Below are 20,641 nucleotides of genomic sequence, written 5' to 3'. Positions count from 1 at the left end.
GATTTAGAAATGAAGAAAAATTGGGAAAACAACCATTTTGTGCTTTTCAATTTTTTTTGCACAAGTGGAAGTATAGATCAGTATGTTCTATCAATTTTTAGTTAATAAATTCTGTATTGCCCATCTACTGTTTTATAATTTTGTTGTATTTGCCATTTTGTTTGAGAAGAGCTTATTGTGAGCAAACAGGTTTCTTCTGTCAGTTAAAATTTAAAACTATTATTGGTGATTAGAAACTCATATGTACCTATTTATTTTGTAGCTAGAAAGGCAGTAGATGATACAGAAGAAAAGAAAGTAGTTCTGCCAAAGAAACGAGTTAAAGAATTAAGAATCTTGGATGGAAAAACAGCACAGAATCTGTGTAAGTAGTAGTAGATTGTTTATCTGATTAACAAAAGACTGAGCTTGCAAACCAGCTTTAACTGCTTGATTTGTTAGTTCTTTCCCCTTCATATCTTAAGAAAAAAAATTAAACATTTATTTCCTCGGATTGCTGCAGCTGTTCTGCAGTACTTCAGTTTTTATTCATCTGCTTGTTGTGGAGCTCTGGACAGATAACGTACTCTACTGCATGAAACACAATATAGCAAAATAGCTTGAAGGATGCCCCTAAACTCAAGCAGTAGTGAAGCACCAACACAACGGAATTCTCTCAAGAATCCTCTAGTCACTTCTGAGGTACCTCTGTGGGGTCTGGGCATAGGTTCTTAGGAGGAAAAGGAGGGTCAAGTAAGCTACTATTTCAGGGGACTTGCTCTTCAGGTCTCTGGCATCTCCAGTTTCTTCTCACTGCCACATGGGCCAAGTCAGAGCTTTTATTCTCTTTTTGTGCTTGAGACACCCTTTCTGAAAGTTTACAAAAATATCCTCCCCCAAGTCCATGCTACAGGCTGCAGTGGACTCTGAAGATACAGCTTCCCATGTCTTAACAACAAAAATTGTGATGAAGATGGAATTCTGGCTACATTCCTCTGCTTTCTCGTGAAGGTGCAGAACACCATAGCAGACTTCCCATTCAAAGAATCATGTCTCTTAATCAAAAGACAGATAAGCCTGTACACTTCATAATGGATTGTAGAGCTAACCTGAGGTCTCTGGATAGCCAAACACAAGCTTCCAAGAGAAAATTCTACCTCTTGCCTCAAATCATGGATTTAGAACCCCACAGCTATACCACTGGTGTACCTTTGAGCCTTTGCAGGAGCACACTAAGCCTCACAGGCCCCCATCTGCTTCCGTCAGCTGTCCAGTTATCCATGCAACTCTCCTTACGATAAGTGGTATTTCTGAATGTCCATACAAAGCCGTATATCAATGACCAATGGCCTGCCTCCTTCACTGATAGCCTCAGTATCCAGAGTATCTACACTAGAGTTGCTCTGCATTGATTCTTAGGGGGCAACTGTGTTAAATTCTTGAAGGAGCAGGTCCCCTTTATATATTTCTTCGCCAAGAAATATGAAGTCTTCAGAGATGTGATAGGCTAGTCCTCTTGAGAGGAAAACCAAAATGTTCTTAAATGTGAAAAGTTCAGTGAAAAAAGTATTACCATAAAATGAATTATAATCAGAACACATTAATCGTTCTAATATTAGATTGTGTTAGATTGGCTACCTACTCTATCCTTTCATAACTAGCAGGGTTCCTCACATATCTTATACCTCCTTTAATAAGGTATCTATCAGCTTCCAAATCTGACTAATGGACCCTATCTTCCCCAGATCATTTAGCTGCCTTGAATGTAAATCCACTTGTGAAATAACCAATCCCTCCAAGATGCTCATGACTTTGGCCACCTCCCTATTTATATATCTTCTCGACATGTCAATCCAGGGTCAATCTAAGCTTCACAAGTTCTGAGAGCATCCTGTATTTGAGCTTCATCACTGTTCCTCCGTCTGTGAACCTGAACCTCTAGACAACCAGGGAGCCCACCTATGTGCCATGTAAAAAAGTACTGTGCTTGCAGATCCATATCACCATTACCTGGCTCATCTACCCACTTGTGGAATAAAATCACAGTGGAAAAGTAACACTGATTGATTGCCTAGGGCTTCACCTATATTCTGTATGTTTCAGAATGCCAATGCTCAGTTGCCTGAATTTCTGTAGCTCCCATACCTAGCTGTTGCTGCACTGTTGCTGGGCCACTGCTGTTGCTGCACTGATCCTGAATGAGAGGAAACCATATTCATGTGTAGGGAGCCCTAAACTCCTCGGTCCCTGTCTCAGAACTGGCAAACTGATATGCTGTGTGGGGACTCCCATCACTGTGAATAAAGGAACTTAACTCTCCATGGTCATATTCCTATGAATGCTGTCATACCTAACATAGAAATTATCCCAGACTGCCCCCCTCTTGTAGAATAATGGATTCACAATGGCCTCCTTGACTTTTTTGACCTCTGCAAAGTGAATATAACCAATCACCCCTTCTAATGTGTATCCTTCAGTTTCAGTGACCTGCCAGAAGAAACTTTACATGAGCCAAAGCGACGAGGAGTCCTGTGGCACCTTATAGACTAATTGAAGTGTAGGAGCATAAGCTTTCGTGGGCAAAGACCCACTTCGTCAGATACATGCATCTGACGAAGTGGGTCTTTGCCCACGAAAGCTTATGCTCCTACACTTCAGTTAGTCTATAAGGTGCCACAGGACTCCTCGTCGCTTTTGCAGATTCAGACTAACACGGCTACCCCTCTGATACATGAGCCAGCAACTTATCCTAAAGGCTCCAAAAAATGCTGCCACAAATGACACCCTGAATAAGGCCGTTTCCTCTCTGTAGCCACATATGGATTCCAGGATCTACACCAAATCCCTAAGTGTGTTAAAAGTGATGACATGACATATATTCTCCAATGGGCTTGTGCTTCCAGACTACCCTGCTTTAAACCTTCAAACTGAAACACTGTTTCAAGGACCTGGGTAGTAGCTTAGCCTGTTGATAGATAGGAGCCCAATAGGTAGGTGGAGGTGGTTGAAGGTGCCAGTTGTCAGATGGCCAGCCACACCACATGCGGCAGCACATGTTCCTCTGAAGCGGGCTATATTTGTGACACGTCTTCCAGATCCTGAAATTGCTCAAAATTTAATCATGTAGTGTTTGCGGAGATACCGACTTCTGTGTTACACTGACAATAATCAAATACCAAGATTCCATATTTAGGGGCATGTGTTCATGATCCTTGCTAGCTGTTGGGGTCAGATCCTGAAATCTTTCCATCTGAAAAGGAATAATACATGTGCTATATTATTATAAATCCCAGATATGTGTTTGGAAGAGAATCAGTAGCTAGGGCTTAAACATGGTACAGGTTGGTCCTCCCTGGTTCAGCACACTCGGGACCTGACTGGTCTGGATGAGGGATTTTGCCAGAGCAGGAGAAGTCATTTCTGGCCCCCCTTGCTGCAGCTCCACCCCTTGCCCTGCTTCCTGGTTCTACCATCCGCCCCCTCTCCCCCCCCCGCCTAGCTTCCTGCCATTCCCTTCTGTTCCCCAGCCCAGCTGGGCTGTGTGTGCTGGGCCTTCCTGACTCTCTCATCTCCTGCAGCCCAGCTGAGCTGCATAATGGGCTTTCTGCCCACCCCCACAACCAACTCAACTGAGTCTCAGCCCAGCTGCCCACACACTGGGCTCCCAGCTCCCTTCCTCCCCTTGCATCACATCAAGTTCCCAGCCCCTCTACTTCCCCACAGTGCACCGGGACGCTGGTCTGGCAACATCTGTGGTCCTTCCGGACCACAGATGTTGCTATACCAGAGAGTTCCAGTTTATAGAGGTGCAACCTGTAGTACGAATGTCCTTACCAATCATATAACACTGTGAGATCTGAAGGATTGGCGATGAATAGCATGTGTAATGGCCATCTTGTTATACCAGAAACACAGCCTTTTATTTGCAAACTGAATTTCCCAAATGACCAATGTAACCAAAACAGGAAAAATTCCAGAATTTGTTGTCTTGCACAATCAATGTTATCCTGCAGTATCCCTGTTATCTGGAGAATGGAAATACTGCTATCACTGGAAATAATGAGGTGGCAAAATTTGCAGATGGTACTAAACTGCTTACAAGTAAGTAAGTCAAAAGCAGACTGTGAAGAGCTTCAAAATAATCTCACAAAACTTTGTGACGGGGCAACAAAATGGCAGATGAAATTCAATGTTGATAAATGCAAAGTAATGGATATTAGAAGACATAATCGCAACTATACGTATAAAATTATGGGGATTAAATTACCTATTGCCACTCGAGGGAGATCTTGGAGTCATTCTCCTGATTAGCTTGTCTTAGTTGACACAAGCATGTTCCTTATTGACTCCAGGTGTCTTAATTGGTTTGCCTTCCATAACTGGATCTAGCAAGTTCCTAGATGCTCTGGAGTAGCTACTGTTTAATCTGGGGCTCACGTATCTTTCATCTATCACTGTCACAGGGCCAAGCATCCTGTTATGTATTCAGTGGGAGACTGCATGTTCCTTTGGGAATTCTGTTCACAGTCTTGCTTCTTGCAGATTGGATTATACAACCATGTGAGAAAACCATATGATGCTGTAGCATCATTATCAGATGGGATGGAGGGCCATATTATGGCCAGGGTGTTTGTGTTAACGCAGACATGGCTTACCTTGACAAGATGTGGTTAAAGTTGAGGTGTACATGAAGTCAGTATTGACAATGATTACACAGGAAACCAGCCTCAGAAGTCACATAAGGCCTCTGATGGACTCTTTGGCCACATTGGGTCTCTTGTAGAAACTGTTCCGAGACACTTTTCTACGATAGGTTGATTTGAGACTCTTTCACGTTATTGCAGTTTAGAGGATTGCAGCTGTGGTAGCCTATATATGTGGGACTACTTTGGCTTAAGTCAAAATCCATTTGGAAGAGTATAGATGAGCGCAGGGGCAACACAGGTATTTCAGCTAACGCATCTTAAATTCCTTTGAGAAGTTCAAAGGTGTTAGCCTTTAAGACAGGGGTAAGGGAAGCTAAGGCCTGGGACCTGGGTGCAGCCCCCAGCTTGCTTGAGGCTCAGGGCTCCCCTCCCCTGCGTTGAGGACCCTATGCTGGTGTTCTAGCCCCCCTGCAGCTTCTCGCTTCTGTGAAGCCCCTGACTGATTTTTTCCCCTGGGTCTGCATCTCCTGACCCCAAAAAAGGTTTCCCACCCCTGCTCCCTCTAATATTGACCCTGCTAGTATTCCCAATAGAGATGAGGACAAGGACCATGTATTTTTCCCAGGTCATGTTTATCCCTTTGGGAAATGTCATACTTTGTTGATGTTGCATTTTTTCAGCACTTGCTCTCAGAATGTGCCATAGAGCTCCCACCTCATCTCAAGTTCTTAGCCATCTCAATTGCACAACGCGCGCGCACACACACGCAAGTACTTTTTGTGAAAGGGGTAAGCTTGAAAGCACAAGAAACAGAAATCTTCTATTCACAGTTTGTCTAATAGCAGCTATAATTGTTTCACCCTCCTTAGAAAAATACTTGTGTGTTTGTAAGGGTGCATTTAGAAGGTAGTTGAGTCTTTGGCCTGTCAGTTCAATTCATCAAGGATGGGAAATATTATTGCTCTTTTTAAACAAAGAGAACTTTTGTCATTAGAAATTGTCATGACAAAAAACTTATTTACTTACAATTTTATGTAGCTGTCTGTATAAATTCAAATTTTTCCTGTTGATGACCTGTCATTATTTTTGAATGATTTATGCAATAAAAATTCTAACTTAAATTAAATGCTTCATAATATTGGCTTACTTGATTTTAATAACTTCCTGTTTCATTTCAGCAATCTTTCTGGGGTCTTTCCGAATGCCTTATGAAGAAATAAAAAATAGTGTTTTAGAAGTGGATGAAAAGAAGCTGAGTGAATCCTTGATTCAGGTAAGTCAGCGATTTCAGCTTTCCTTACAATAATCTGTTCAAAGAAATGAGCTTTCACTCAAGAGGAAGGGACTATTCAAAACCTTGTGCTAAACACATACTTATCAATTAATCTTAAGGGACTATTCAAAACCTTGTGCTAAACACACTTATAAATTAATCTTGTTTAATACACGTGCATTGTGTTTGCTCTGTGATTTTTATTTCTATACACGAAGAACACAAAGTAACTTTTATATAAAGGAAGTGTAGACAAAATGGTACCTTGATTTTCTGTAGTCTGGCTCCTTTTTGTTTTCACATTAATATTTTCGTGTATACACAAAATACTTAAGATGAGTACATTTTCAAACATATCATTAAACTACCTTTTACTAATGGCATGTGCTCCCTTTGTCACTTATACATATTTGAGAATGAGAGCCATGCTGGATATCGTGTCATTTAATTTAATATGGGGAAATATTTAGTATTTGTTAAGTACAATAGTTTGCAAAATTCCAGATTCAGCATGATAACTTCCATAGTATTTTTTTTCAAATTTTGTGGCAGAAAATATGGTGTAGTTTTATTGACACTTCTTATTGAATATATCTTACAGTGTTGTGTGCTGCTTCATGCAATGCTCCTTTAAAGTTAATGAGCTTTGCTTGTCTGGGGACTGTAATATCAGGTACCATAAACATAAGTCACATTGTGTTTTGTCACTGTGAACATAAATATAGCCAACAATCACAAAGTATGGATTTATTCTGTTTTCTGTGCTCCTCTGCCAATCAAGAGGAAAGAATGTGAAAGTAAGCACAGTGTCTGATTCTGCAGTCCACATGGTGACAGACTATCCCTGACTTGAACTCATTTGATTAGGAGTGAGGCCTAGAATTCTTCATACAAGTCCTGGGGACTACTATTAGTAGATTTATCTGATGTACAGCAGAGGTAGCATAAAAATGATAATGTATTATGCAAATCAATTATAAGATCTATAAAATAAACTAGATAGTAGCAGAAGCTTCAGGGGATAGCCAAGTTAGTCTGTACAGGATAAACTTAAGACAACAAATGGTCTATTAGCACTTTATAGACTAACAAAACATGTACATGGTATCATGGGTTTTCATGGGCACAGCCCACTTAAAAAGCTCATGGGCACAGCCCACGAAAGCTCATGCTACCATCTACAAGTTTTGTTAATATATAATATCAATCTTTTGAAAAACTCTTCCATTGGAATCTAACCCTCCAGATATGTGAGATGGTAATTTAAAGCCCAATTGGTACAGTATAGTTCTACCTATTGAAAAGTGCTACCTTTCTAATTTATTGTGTTTCAAGATGTTACATTCTTCTAGGAAAAAAAATTACCATAAATAATTAATTACCTGTATTGAAATCAGAAGAAAATTAATACCATTGTTCTAGTTGTTAGAAATAATCTGTCAGGGAAAGACAACATCTTGTTGTCATTTAGAGTCCTTTTTTGTGCAACTTGTTTCCTCTGACACCATTATAGTTGGAGTTTGGCACCCTTCAGGGCATGGTGAAAGTCAGGTGTGTGGTTGTAATATTGAAGATTAGGGGAAAAAAGAAGTCATTGCAAAGAAGGCAGCTCCTTGTGAGAGGAAAGGACAGACATGGATTTTAAACTTATCCAATCCATTTCGCATACTATGTTCTGAGCTTCAGAGAAACAGACCGGCTTCTCTTTTTAAGGCGTCATTGAACTGCTGTTCTGAACAGTATAGGCATAGTCTGTATACAGCTACTAGTGATGTTCTTGAAGTCTGGGAAAGAAAAGTCTACCTCTGCTTCTCTTGCAATTTGCATACCTTTTTCTGATAGTTTTGTAGGAAGAGGCTTTTCCAAAATTTGGCCCATCTGCACTGGGCCAAATTTCGAAAAAACCTCCTCATTTGGAAGAGCCCTTCTTCCTTGTGGCACGAGGAAGACAGGGCTTCTGAAAGAGTGCATCTGCTCTTCTGCAAAAAAAGTTGGAAGAGCAGATGCATTTCCTGGACACGGCGGAGTTTTTCTAGGATACCGGAAGTCTAGACATAGCCTATATTTGCCCTTCTCCTATCTTCTGGAATTTATCCCATCTTCCATGACTTTTCAAAGACAATCACTAATGACTCAGATATCTTCTCATTCAGCTTCTTGAGTATTCTAGCATGCATATTATTTTTACTTTGTCTCTTGCAAGTGTGATTAAATTGAGTTATTCGTGTTGTTCCTTTATTGTATACTAGTAAATCCATATGTTTGTATTTTGTAATGACTCTTAAATTCACCTTAGACTGTTAGGAATTGATGAGATGTGGAATAAGAAAAAAACAACAACCTGTTGTGCGGGGTACAGAGGGTATGGTGAGTTTTGAGCATTACTACATTTGAAGATTCGTCAGTTTTGAGATTTTAGTTTATTAGTCAAAACAAGAAGAATACGTGGCATTACAATATTACTTTGTTTGAAAAAAGAAGAAAAGATATATTTCTATTGGGTGCAGATTTCTTAATATCGTCTCAATATTTCAGGAACGCTGGTCATGTATATAGTGGTCATGCAACAAAAAGTTGAGTGCAGCTAAAGCACAACATGAAAATCATGGTGAAATGTTATAATGGACATTTGTCAGGTTGTTATTCTCAGCTGTGTAATGAAATTAGATTTATTTCATTTACTTGTTTAAATGACCTCCTTGGCATGTCTAACACTTCCAAAAATATTAGCTAAGAATATTAAAAATGAATAAATACATGCTTAGGCCTGGTCTTTTCATCAACAGTTATATTAGTTCAATATAGGTCAAAACAATATTTACCTAAGGAATAGATGAATGCTAAATTATGTCAGCTTCTGAGATTGGAGGGGGGCGGAACCTAAAATATCCTTTAGCTATGAAACAGGAAAATAGTAAAAATGTTTACCAATTCTGTTTTCCCTCTTGTCAATGTATAGTACTTTATTTCTTTCGATTCACCATAATCCTTTGGTGCTTATTCTTGTCTAGTAAAGGGGGAATCAGTTGTGTGTGGGTACCATTTTAATATTGTTTAATGATCAGATTGTGTCAACAGATTGTGTTGTAACAATTCCTGAGCTACCCATCAGGTTCTCCCAGGTTATTGTAGTGTATCAATGATGGTGGTCTTAATTAGGGCTGTCGATTAATCAGTGTTTACACTTGAGATTAACTACTACATTATGATTAATCACACTGGTAAAACAGAATATCAAGTGACATTTATTTAAATATTTTAGGAGGTTTTTCTGCATTTTGAAATATATTAATTGCAGTTACAACACAGAATACAAAGTATGCAGGATTATGTTATTTTTAATTGCAGATATTTACACTGTAAATTGATAAAAAGAAATAGTATTTTTCAACTCATCTCATGTAAAGTACTGTAGTACACTGTCTTATTAAAGTGCAACTTACAAATGCAGTTTTTTCTGTTAGATAAATGTTCTCAAAAACAGCACAATGCAAAATTTTAGCTCCTACAATTCCATGCAATCCTACTTCTTGTTCAACCAATTGCTTAGAGAAACAAATTTATTTCTGATTATGGGAGATAACACTGCCCTCTTCTTATTTACAATGTCACCAGAAAGTGAGAACAAGTGTTCACATAAGTTTTGTAGCTGACATTGCAAGGTATTTATGTGGCAGATGTACTAAATATTCATATGTCCCTTCATGCTTCTGCTACCATTCCGGAGGCCATGCTTCCATTCTGATGATGGTTATTAAACATACAACATATTAATTAAATTTGTGACTGAACTCTTTAGGGGAGAATTGTATGTTTCCTGCTCTGTTTTACCTGTGTTCTGCCATATATTTCATGGTAGAGCAGTTTTAGATAATGACCCAGAACATGTTCATTTCAAGAACACTTTCACTGCAGATTTTGCAAAACACCAAGAAGGTACCAATGTGAGATTTTTGAAGGTAGTTATAGCATTCTAACCAAGGCTTAAGAATCTGTCCTACCTTGCAGAGTCTGAGGGAGATGTTCTTAAAAGAGGAACGCTCCACTGCTGAAGCTACAGAGCCTAAACCACTAGAAAAAAGAATCAGGTGTTTGCTGGTGGCATCTGACTCAGCTAATGAAAATAGACATGCATTGGTCTACATTGCTTTGGACCATTGTCAAGCAGAACCTGTCATCAACATGGATGCATGTCCTCCAGAATGGTGGTTGAAGCATAAAGGACATATGAATCTTGAGTGGCGTGGCATGGAAAAATATCTTGTGAGGTCAGTTATAACAGTGCCAAGCACATATCTCACTTTCAGATGATGTTGTAAACAAGAAGTTGGCATCATTATTTTCTGTAAACGTAAAGAAACTTCTTTGAGAACTGATGGAAGAACTAAGTTTGTATTGTATTATTTTTAATGTAGTTATTTTTTGTACATAGTTCTAAATTTGTAAGTTCAGCTTCCACAATAAAGAGATTGCACTGCAATATTTGCGATGGGAGAATTGAAAAAATACTATTTCTTTTGTTTTTACAGTGCAAATGTCTGTAATGAAAATAGTGAGCACTGTACTTTGTATTGTAAATTAATTCAATATATTTGCAAATGTAGAAAACATCTGACAACAAATAAATGGTATTCTGTTCTTTAACAGTGTGATTAATGGGTCTAATCATGTTGAATCACATTTTTTAATTGCTTTACAGACCTAGTCTTAAGTGAGTAAGCTATTTCAATGGTAAGGACTGTTAAACAGTAAATCTAGAGATAGTAATCCTGTCAAAATGTGTGCCAGCTCACTCCTATGTACTGGAGAAAACCAGCACTTTGATAGCCATTAAATATAAATTATTCTCTTGATTCTGCCTTGTTATACTTGATGACAAAACTGGCTTGGTTTTATATTGGGCTCAGGGTTCAAAATGTTTAAGATGACGACAACAGCTGACAACATCTCTTTTGCTGTACAACCCTGATTGATCCCTGGAGCATATCCATTCTGAGCACTGAATGAGGCAAGAGTCTAATAGTATCTCCCTCCACCCCCATACACAGGCGATCATGTATGTAGACACTAATGGAGTCACACAAAGGGGCTAAAGTAAAATGCATAGGCTAAGTTACTCTTGGTATCTTTTTACTTTTGAGTACTTGATTTAACACTGAAATCATGATGGTATTTAACAATTTTTTGTATATAACTTCCTAAGCTTGTTAGAGAAAGAAAATTGAAAAAAAATCATAATGTGGCATCATATTGACACCCACAGTAGAGTCTGAAGTGTTAGATATTGCCCACAGACCTCTATCACTGAGTTAAAGAAGTAACTAATAGCATTCATCCTTTGTCTGCCAGCACTGGGGGGGGGGGGGGGAGAGACATTGGGCATATACTTAGTACATTTCACAGATATTGGCTTAGCAGGCGAATGATCAGAGTGAGAAATCTTTGGTTCCAGTCTCTCTACAAAGAAATAGCAATTCACTTATTTTGGGTGGAAGGAGGGTAAACTTGGATTTATACCCATCCTTTTTTATTCATTCTAAATATCTAATGCAAAGAACCCAAAACAAAACAACCATCAGAAAGTGCAACCTTCTCTCCCCAAAACAAAATCCTTCCCTCAACCCACAAAACAACCCACCCATCACACACGTTGGAATAAAGCATGCTAGTTAAAGTTTTAACATTGAGGGAGAAAAAGAAATTCATGTAAAAAAATTAGTGCTTTGCTTAATTTCTTACTATTCCATCAGATCCTATATGAAATTCCATGCACTCATGTCCTTGAACTGTGAGCACAACAAGCTACCTAGTAGTATGCGTCTAATAGATTATTAAACTTAATTGTTTGGAAGCTGGTAATAAGGACAACACTGGAAGTTACAGATCAGTCAGCTTAACTTCTGTGCCAACGAAGATAATGGAGCAGATAATTAAGGAATCAGTTTTCAAACATCTAGAAGATAAGTAATAGTCAGCATGGATTTGTCAAGAACAAACAGTGTCAAACCAACGTGATAGCTTTCTTTGATAGGGTGAAAATCTTGTGGCTAAAGGGAAGCCGTAGAGGTGGGATAGCTAAACTTTAGTAAGACTTTTGAAACAATCTTTCATGGCCTCATTAGCAAACTAGGGACATACATCTTAGAGGGAGCTACTATAAGGTGGGTGCAAAACTGGTTGTTTAATCATTCCCAGAGAATAGTTATCAAGGGTTCACAGTCATGCTGGAAGGGCATAATGAGTGAGGTTCCACAGGAATCATTTCTTGGTGCATTTCTGCTCAGAACTTTCATCAATGATTTAGATAATAGCTTAGAGAATAAACTTATGTCTGTGGATGTTACCACTCTGGGAGGGGTTTCAAGTACTTTGGAGGATAGGATTATAATTCAGAATGATCTAGACAAACTGGAGAAATGGTTTGAGGTAAATAGGATGAAGGGCAATGAGGACAAATGCAAGTACTCTACTGAGGAAGGAACAGTTAAGTTGCACACAGACAAAATGGGAAATGATTGCATGGGAACTAATATGGCTGAAAAGGATCTGGGATCATAGTGCACCACAAGATAAATGTGAGTCTACAGTGTAATATGGTTTCAAAAAAAAGCAAACATCATTCTGGGCTGTATTAGCAGTGTTGTGAGCAAGGCACAAGAAGTAATTCTTCTATTTTACTCTGCACTGGCTAGGCTTCATGTGGAGTACTGTGTCCAGTTCTGGGCACCACAGTTCAGGAAAGATTTGGTGACATTGAAGAAGGTCCAGAGAAGAGCAACAGAAATGATTAAAGGTCTAGAGAATATGACTTATGAGGGAGATAAATTATTCTCTTTAACCTCTGATGAGAAGACAAGAAGCAGTGGTCTCAAATTGAAGCAAGGGACATTATACACTGTAATATATTTGCTGGGGGAGATTGTGGAATCTCCATCACTAGAGATTTTTAAGAGACAAACACCTGCCAGAAATGGCGTAGATGGTGCTTGGTCCTCCTATGAGTGCAGGGGACTGGACCGGAGGACCTTTCTATGTTCCTCCCAGTGCATTGATTCTACGAATCTAATATTAATGCAGAGTCATAATTTCTGTAGTGTATTAAGAAAAAACAAAAAAAACCACATGCAACATTGTTTTACTATATGCTTTCTCTTTTCTCACTAGCCAGTATTCTTTTAATACACCCTTGTTTAGCTGCAGTTCTATTTGGGATATTGAGTCTGAATATGTTGGAATACAGGTGCAATGCAGAACAAGTGTGCCTGTACTCTTTATTTGTGGTATGGCAAGAACACTAGACTCAATCTTCTGGCTCCCCGACAGTCACCTTTCTTGGCTGCAGAGACACACTGGTGGATGTGAGAGAGGCTGAACAGTTCCCTACCTTCATTGTATTATTCCTAGCAATAGACTGTTTAAGTAGCTCTCCCTGCTTTCTCTTTGGACACTATTAACAGGATAATTGCCAACAATTATAAGGTATCACAGTGCACTTCCTGTGCAAGCATAATTTGTTCTTAAGATAAAAGTATGACAGAAAACAATTAAAAACAATTTTAGAGCCTACATTTAGGCAGCCAGTTGATCTGGTTTAAAACCAGATAGTTAAGCTATAACCTGTTTATAGATAAGGATAAGGATAGGTCCATCAGTTATTAGCCAGGATGTGCAGGGATGGTGTTCCAGAAGCCGAGAATGAGCCATAGGGAATGGATCACGGGATGATGATCTGTTCTATTCATTCCCTCTGTGGCACCTGGTATTGTCCACTGTCAGAAGACTGGATTTGGTCTGACTCAGAATGGCTGTTGTATGTTTCTTTCTAAGGTTTTATTCCCCTCTCTCCCCCATCTAGTACTTAGATGTAACTGAAAGTGTTCTGTTCAGTATGGATTGGAGGGCACTATTTTAAATAGTGTTTGGCTCCCTCTCTCCCCATGGAGTTGTCTTTGCAGCAGGACAATGAACTATGTGCTTCAGGTCACACTGAGATCATGCAGGTGGGAGTGAGCTCACTGTGTTCCCAGAATTTCAGGATGTATGATATTCTGAAAAAGTGAGTGTCAAACTAACCTAAGTGTATGCTAATAAGCTTTTCAGAAATCACTTCATCCCTAAAGATGGATTTTTCTCTTTACTCTTTCATTATACAAAAGCAGGGAGGGGAAGGGAGTTATGTAAGCAATCTAGTAGACTGCTGCTGTTAATTATTATTTCTTATTTTCCTTTGTTTTGCTTTTATATTTCCAGTTAGAAATTTACGGAAGTTAGTAAGACTTCAGTACATATTTTTGTTGTGTGTATTTGTTTGAGATAAACTGTCTGAAATGATAAAAGATGAGGTTGTTGTAAATGTGATCAGTATGGGAAGCATGACATTGAAAAGACTACAAAAATCTGTTTACATGCTATTGTCATTTTCCCTAGAATTTAAAATAAGAACTCAGATTGAGCACCCGACTGTTGCCAGAAAACTATCATCTATGAAATTATAGAAGTCACTGTCGAGTATTGTTTCAAGTTCTCCACACTTACTTTATAAAAACAAGAAGACATTCCAGTTGAGTCTGTCTTGTCACTGCAATTTTTTTTTATTAACTTTACATAAAATCCTAGGGTCATGGAAGAATTCATTGATACTCACAACCAGAGATGGTAGTTGTTTCCTGTTTATTAACCTAATTGTTTGTAGAAAAATAAATATCCTTCATCTTTTTTTGAAATTCTCTCCCCCTCTCTCTGCACCCATCATCCACTTCTCCTTTTTGGGTGGGGAATGGTGGAGTAGAAGTGCTAGCAGCAGGATTTGGTAGTGAACTGTATTGTAGCCTATGGATGTGTGTGTGCATGAGTGGAGGGTCTTTGTATTACTTGCTTCCTCACATTCACTGTAAGATTCTTATGAGGCCAGGCATTTGTTGAGCAATATCCTCAAAACACCAGTGGGGAAGTAGACTTGAAGTAATTAACTGCAGTCTGATGACTAGTCAGTGTTCTCTTTCTGATTTTGAATGGGAATGTGTGGGTTCTTCTTGGTGTGGTCAGTCATGTATTCAAATACTTAAGGATAAATATTCAAACTCATGCACTGAGTCTTCAGAATTGCTCTACAGTTTGGATATAGTGACACTGGTTTACCAGTATATTTGTCAATTGTAGTTTTTGAGGTATTCTGAGCTAAGACAGTTTGGTGAAGTGTTGCTGCAACATATCTATAACACTAACATTTAAAAAAAATGACCTTCATCAACCTTTAATTGCTTTCATCGTGGCAAGAATTCTTAGTGTCATGCTTCATCAATTGGGAAGTACAAATGCAGGGTTGGAAATTGAACTGAGAGTAGTTACGGTCACTGATACTCGATGTAGTTTGTGTGTCTGTTGGTTGTATAGTATATACTAGAAGACTTCCCTGGCATTGCCCAGGTCCATTTGGACAGCTGGAGGTGTGGGGAATTGGGGCAGGGCCTCGGGGGATGTGTGTAGGGAGCAGTGCAGGAGGCTGGGAGTGGACTACAGTGTGAGAGTGAGACTTGGGAGGTGAGAAGGGGTTCAGGGAGGGGTCCCATCCTCCACAGGGCTTTTTTCTCCCTTCAGACCCCTCCCAACCACCATGGGTCTATTCTCTCCCCTCAGACCCTTACCAGTTGACAGAAGTCTTTTTTCACCCCGTAGACTCCCTCACCTGCCGGGGGCCTTTTCTCTCTTCCCCCAGCTCCTCACTCTGGCCTCTGGGGCCTTTTCTGTCTCTCCGCAGCCACCTTACCTGCCAGGGGCCTTTTCTTTCTTCCTCCTAGTCTTCCTAACCCTACCTCCCTCCAGCCTGCTAGGCTCCACCCCCCGGCCGCTGGCGGGGGAAGGAGGGGACGGGGACAGAGATATTTCAGTCTTTCTGCCATCTAATTATTTTTCTCTCCTGTAAGGATATGTATTTGTTAGCAATGGGAATGTTCTTAATTTTGGTTACAATTTAAGTGAAGACACACATTATCTTTCAGCTTGGGTTAGCAATTTGAGTTTGAGCTTCTATGGGAGCCTGACGTTCAATCTGAGCTGCTAATTCAAGTTAAAAGTGGAGTTGTCAGGTGATCACTGTTGTTTTAACTCAAGTCATCTAACTGAGGTTAGCTGCCATAAGTTAAGATTACCCATTTGTAGGGAAAACATACCTTAAGACTGGCAACAGAGATGACCATTGTGATGTCTTCTGGAAACAGAACTTCATTTCTAATAATCCTGCAGGCAGTCAAGAAATATTACAAAATTTAACTCCTGTCTTGGACTTCCTTTTTGACTGTTAATTCCCGCTTTTTTTCCACAAATGTGAACTCCTCATACACACTTATAACATTCACATACCTAACCTTTTACTGACATCTAGGCTTTTCTTCTCCAGTTGTTCCCCATCTGTCCTTAGCTCCCTTTATTTGACAAATGATTTTTTGCCTCAACCTTCTACTCTTCTTAGTGCTTCCCACGTTTACTCCTCATAGAATGAGTTTTACAGGAACATCAGAATAGTGAAACCGTTATATTTCGAAATAACAGTCTTGCTGCTTAGATGTAGGATAGCAGTACAGTACTGGGATCCTCTTCCTTAATATTCCTTGTGAGAGGTTTTTTTGCCTTTTTTTTTTCCCACTGAGGACTTGTGATTTTTTCTTGTCCTCTTACCTACTGCTTATATGATCTTGCTGCTGTGTATAGTATGGTTCATATTAGTTTTGTTTTAAACCCTGTCTTTCTGTCAGAACTGAAAGGATTATTCTTTTTATATTTGTACTTTAGGTTTAGTAATGTAAGGTAATATTACAATCTTAAATATGATTATATAAGTCAAATCCTTTAGTTAAGTATGTATCTCCTATATTTCCTTGTTCTAAAGTTTTAGTAAGTAAAGACAGGATCTTGTATCTGTGTTAATGAAGACTATAAGAATGTTAAAGGCTGAGGCCTTAATTGCTTGATTTACAACGCCTCTTTGTCTCACCAATACAGATGTTGATGTGCCGCATAGCCTTGAAAGTCCTTGTAACATTGCTTATGTGTGTGTGAAAGGGAATGAATGTGTCGAGATAAGATGCAGTTATTGCTCAGAATTAGATGGCCAAAGAAGGAGGGTGAGCAAGCGTGGGTGAAGACTAGATGACCTGGTGGCAGAGAAGCTATCTGTAATCACCAGAGCGTACACATAATAAGGAAGGATTAGGGTATTGGCAGATTGATGAGCCTTGAAGCGAGCGGGCACCCCAAAAAGACGATTGATTACAGAAAGAGCCTTCAAGAGACGTGTGGGAACGACTAACATCAACAAGATAACATTCCGGTCACAGAATGACACAGCAGAATACATTGATATCAACAGAGAAAAGGATTATAAAAGCAGGGTGCTTTGCTATGGAAATTTGGGTTTGTCTTGCCACCAACTCCAGAAGAGCATCAGATGGATCGACCGACAAAGGCCCTGCTCTCCCTCTGTGTTCAGTGTAGCTGGCCATTAGACTGATACAGAATCTGGACTGGTAACTATAACATTGTTTGGCAAGATTGCGTGTGTATATGTTTGTGTGTGAGTGATTGAAAAGCATATGCAGCTGTTGTATGAATAAATGCGGCGTACTGCCTTTTCCCCTATAAAAGATCTTGTGTGCTTTGTTTAAGCACAACATGTCCTTTCCTTTTTCACCTCCTTTGTATGGTTTTGTGTTTTCTGTTTGTCTAATTTAGATGGGAATATTTTTGTGGCTGGGAATGCTAGAATAGTTAGCCCCAGGCATGTTTTTTTCCCAGAGGCAGTGGAATGGATTCAAACTGTTAATAAGGTCTAGTATGGCAGATCTCAGGTTTGCAAGCTATTCTGGCTTCATGCTTTTAATGCAATTTATAACTAAAAGAGTGCGTTTTATTACCTGCCCAAATATATTACTGCTATTTTAATCAGCCCTAAAACATTATCAGCAGAGGATTCACAATCTATTATAACCCTATGTCCATGACACATTATTCCAAATATGCAAAGTAACTTTGCAGGACTTCAGAATAACTGAGGAACCATTTTTTGCACTTCACATATTCCAGAAGGGGCCACTGCAAACAAAAAAATCATCTCATATTCTTACACACTAGAAGAAAGAAAATCATTAAAGCAACCTGGAGATCATGCAAGAACCCCCAAACGGTTATTCAAACAAAAACTGCAAATAACAGCCAGGTTCTCCTTCCGTCCAAAATAAACAAAACCCCAGAATCAACTGTGTAATCAGCTACAACTCCACAAGCCACAGATCTCTATGTCCATACCTCCAAAAAAGTACACTAGGACCCTCCACATGGACACTTTGTGATATCCCAAAATCATCGTTATCAAGACTTACCAGAATTGGAGATGAATTATGAGAGGATTAAGGGACAAAACTTCTGCCCCACGTCAGAAGCTGATGCCATGAAAAATATGTGTACAACTTATTCTGAATAAAGTGGTGGCACCACTGGCAATTGTCCAGTGAGAGTTGTAAGTAAAAAAGAAATTATTCCATATCTGACCTCAGAAAAAACAAAAGACAGAACTATGTAGCACTTTAAAGACTAACAAGATGGTTTATTAGGTGATCATAGAATCATAGAATAATAGGACTGGAAGGGACTTCGGGAGGTCATCGAGTCCAGCTCCCCGCCCTCAAGGCAGGACCTAGCTCCGTTTACACCATCCCTGACAGATGTCTATCTAACTTGTTCTTAAATATCTCCAGAGAGGGAGATTCCACCACCTCCCTTGGCAATTTATTCCAATATTTGACCACCCTGACAGTTAGGAATTTTTTCCTAATGTCCAATCTAAACCTCCCCTGCTGCACTTTAAGCCCATTACTCCTTGTCCTGTCCTCAGTAACCAAGAGGAACAAATTTTCTCCTTCCTCCTTGTGACACCATTTTAGATAGTGGAAAACCGCTATCATGTCCCCCCTTAATCTTCTTTTTTCCAAACTAAACAAGCCCAGTTCATGAAGCCTGGCTTCACAGGTCATGTTCTCTAAACCTTTAATCATTCTTGTCGCTCTTCTCTGTACCCTTTCCAATTTCTCCACATCTTTCTTGAAATGTAGTGCCCAGAACTGGACACAGTACTCCAGCTGAGGCCTAACTAGTGTAGAGTAGAGCGGCAGAATGACTTCACAAGTTTTGCTTATAACACACCTGTTGATACAACCTAGAATCATATTTGCTTTTTTTGCAACAGCATCACACTGTTGACTCATATTCAACTTATGGTCCACTATGACCCCTAGATACCTTTCCGCCATGCTCCTTCCTAGACAGTCGCTTCCCATCTTGTATGTATGGAACTGATTGTTCCTTCCTAAGTGGAGCACTTTGCATTTCTCTTTATTAAACCTCATCCTGTTTACCTCTGACCATTTCTCTAACTTGCTAAGGTCATTTTGAATTATGTCCCTATCCTCCAAAGAAGTCGCAACCCCACCCAGTTTGGTATCATCTGCAAACTTAATAAGCGTACTCTCTATCCCAATATCTACATCATTGATGAAGATATTGAACAGTACGGGTCCCAAAACAGACCCTTGCAGAACTCCACTTGTTATCCCTTTCCAGCAGGATTTAGCACCGTTAACAACAACTCTCTGACTACGGTTATCCAGCCAATTATGCACCCACCTTATCGTGGCCCTATCTAAGTTATATTTACCTAGTTGATCAATAAGAATATCATGCGAGACCGTATCAAATGCCTTACTAAAGTCTAGGTATATGACATCCACCGCTTCTCCCTTATCCACAAGGCTCGTTATCTTATCAAAGAAAGCTATCAGATTAGTTTGGCATGACTTGTTCTTCACAAACCCATGCTGGCTATTCCCTATCACTTTATTATCTTCCAAGTGTTTGCATATGATTTCCTTAATTACCTGCTCCATTATCTTCCCTGGGACAGACGTTAAACTGACCGGTCTGTAGTTTCCTGGGTTGTTCTTATTCCCCTTTTTATAGATGGGCACAATATTTGCCCTTTTCCTGTCTTCTGGAATCTCCCCTGTCTGCCATGATTTTTCAAAGATCATAGCTAAAGGCTCAGATACCTCCTCTATCAGCTCCTTGAGTATCCTGGAATGCATTTCATCAGGACCTGGTGACTTGCTGACATGTAACTTTCCTAAGTGATTTTTAACTTGTTCTTTGTGTATCCTATCTTCTAAACTTACCCTCTCTCTGCTTGTATTCACTACGTTAGGCACACCTCCAGACTTCTCGGTGAAGACCGAAACAAAGAAGTCAATGAGCATCTCTGCCATTTCCAAGTTTCCTGTTACTGCTTCTCCCTCCTCACTAAGCAGTGGGCCTACCCTGTCCTTGGTCTTCCTCTTGCTTTTAATGTATTTATAAAAGGTCTTCTTGTTTCCCTTTATGCCTGTAGCTAGTTTGATCTCATTTTGTGCTTTTGCCTTTCTAATCTTGCCCCTGCATTCCCGTGTTGCTTGCCTATATTCATCCTTTGTTATTTGTCCTAGTTTCCATGTTTTATAGGACTCCTTTTTTATTTTGAGATCATGCAAGATCTCCTTGTTAAGCCAAGCTGGTCTTTTGCCATATTTTCTATCTTTCCTACACAGCGGAATTGTTTGCTTTAGGGCCCTTAACAACGTCCCTTTGAAATACTTCCAACTCTCCTCAGTTGTTTTTCCCTTCAGTCTTGCTTCCCATGGGACCTTACGTACAAGTTCTCTGA

The 20,641-nt window shown here is 39.5% G+C and overlaps 1 protein-coding gene across 7 annotated transcripts in view; it reads left to right on the top strand.

Annotated features, from left to right (window-relative positions):
- Positions 1–20,641, top strand: part of DIAPH2 (diaphanous related formin 2) — an 801,414-nt gene that overhangs the window by 320,010 nt on the left and 460,763 nt on the right. For all 7 annotated transcript variants that reach the window (XM_075896759.1, XM_075896757.1, XM_075896756.1 and 4 more), the window contains 2 exons: positions 263–364; positions 5,804–5,898. In XM_075896759.1, coding sequence (XP_075752874.1) covers positions 263–364; positions 5,804–5,898 — 197 coding nt within the window. The remainder of the gene's footprint in view (positions 1–262; positions 365–5,803; positions 5,899–20,641) is intronic.

This window comes from Pelodiscus sinensis, chromosome 13, assembly GCF_049634645.1.
Source record: "Pelodiscus sinensis isolate JC-2024 chromosome 13, ASM4963464v1, whole genome shotgun sequence".
Lineage (NCBI taxonomy): Eukaryota > Metazoa > Chordata > Testudines > Trionychidae > Pelodiscus > Pelodiscus sinensis.
This window is presented reverse-complemented; position numbering and strand designations above follow the sequence as displayed.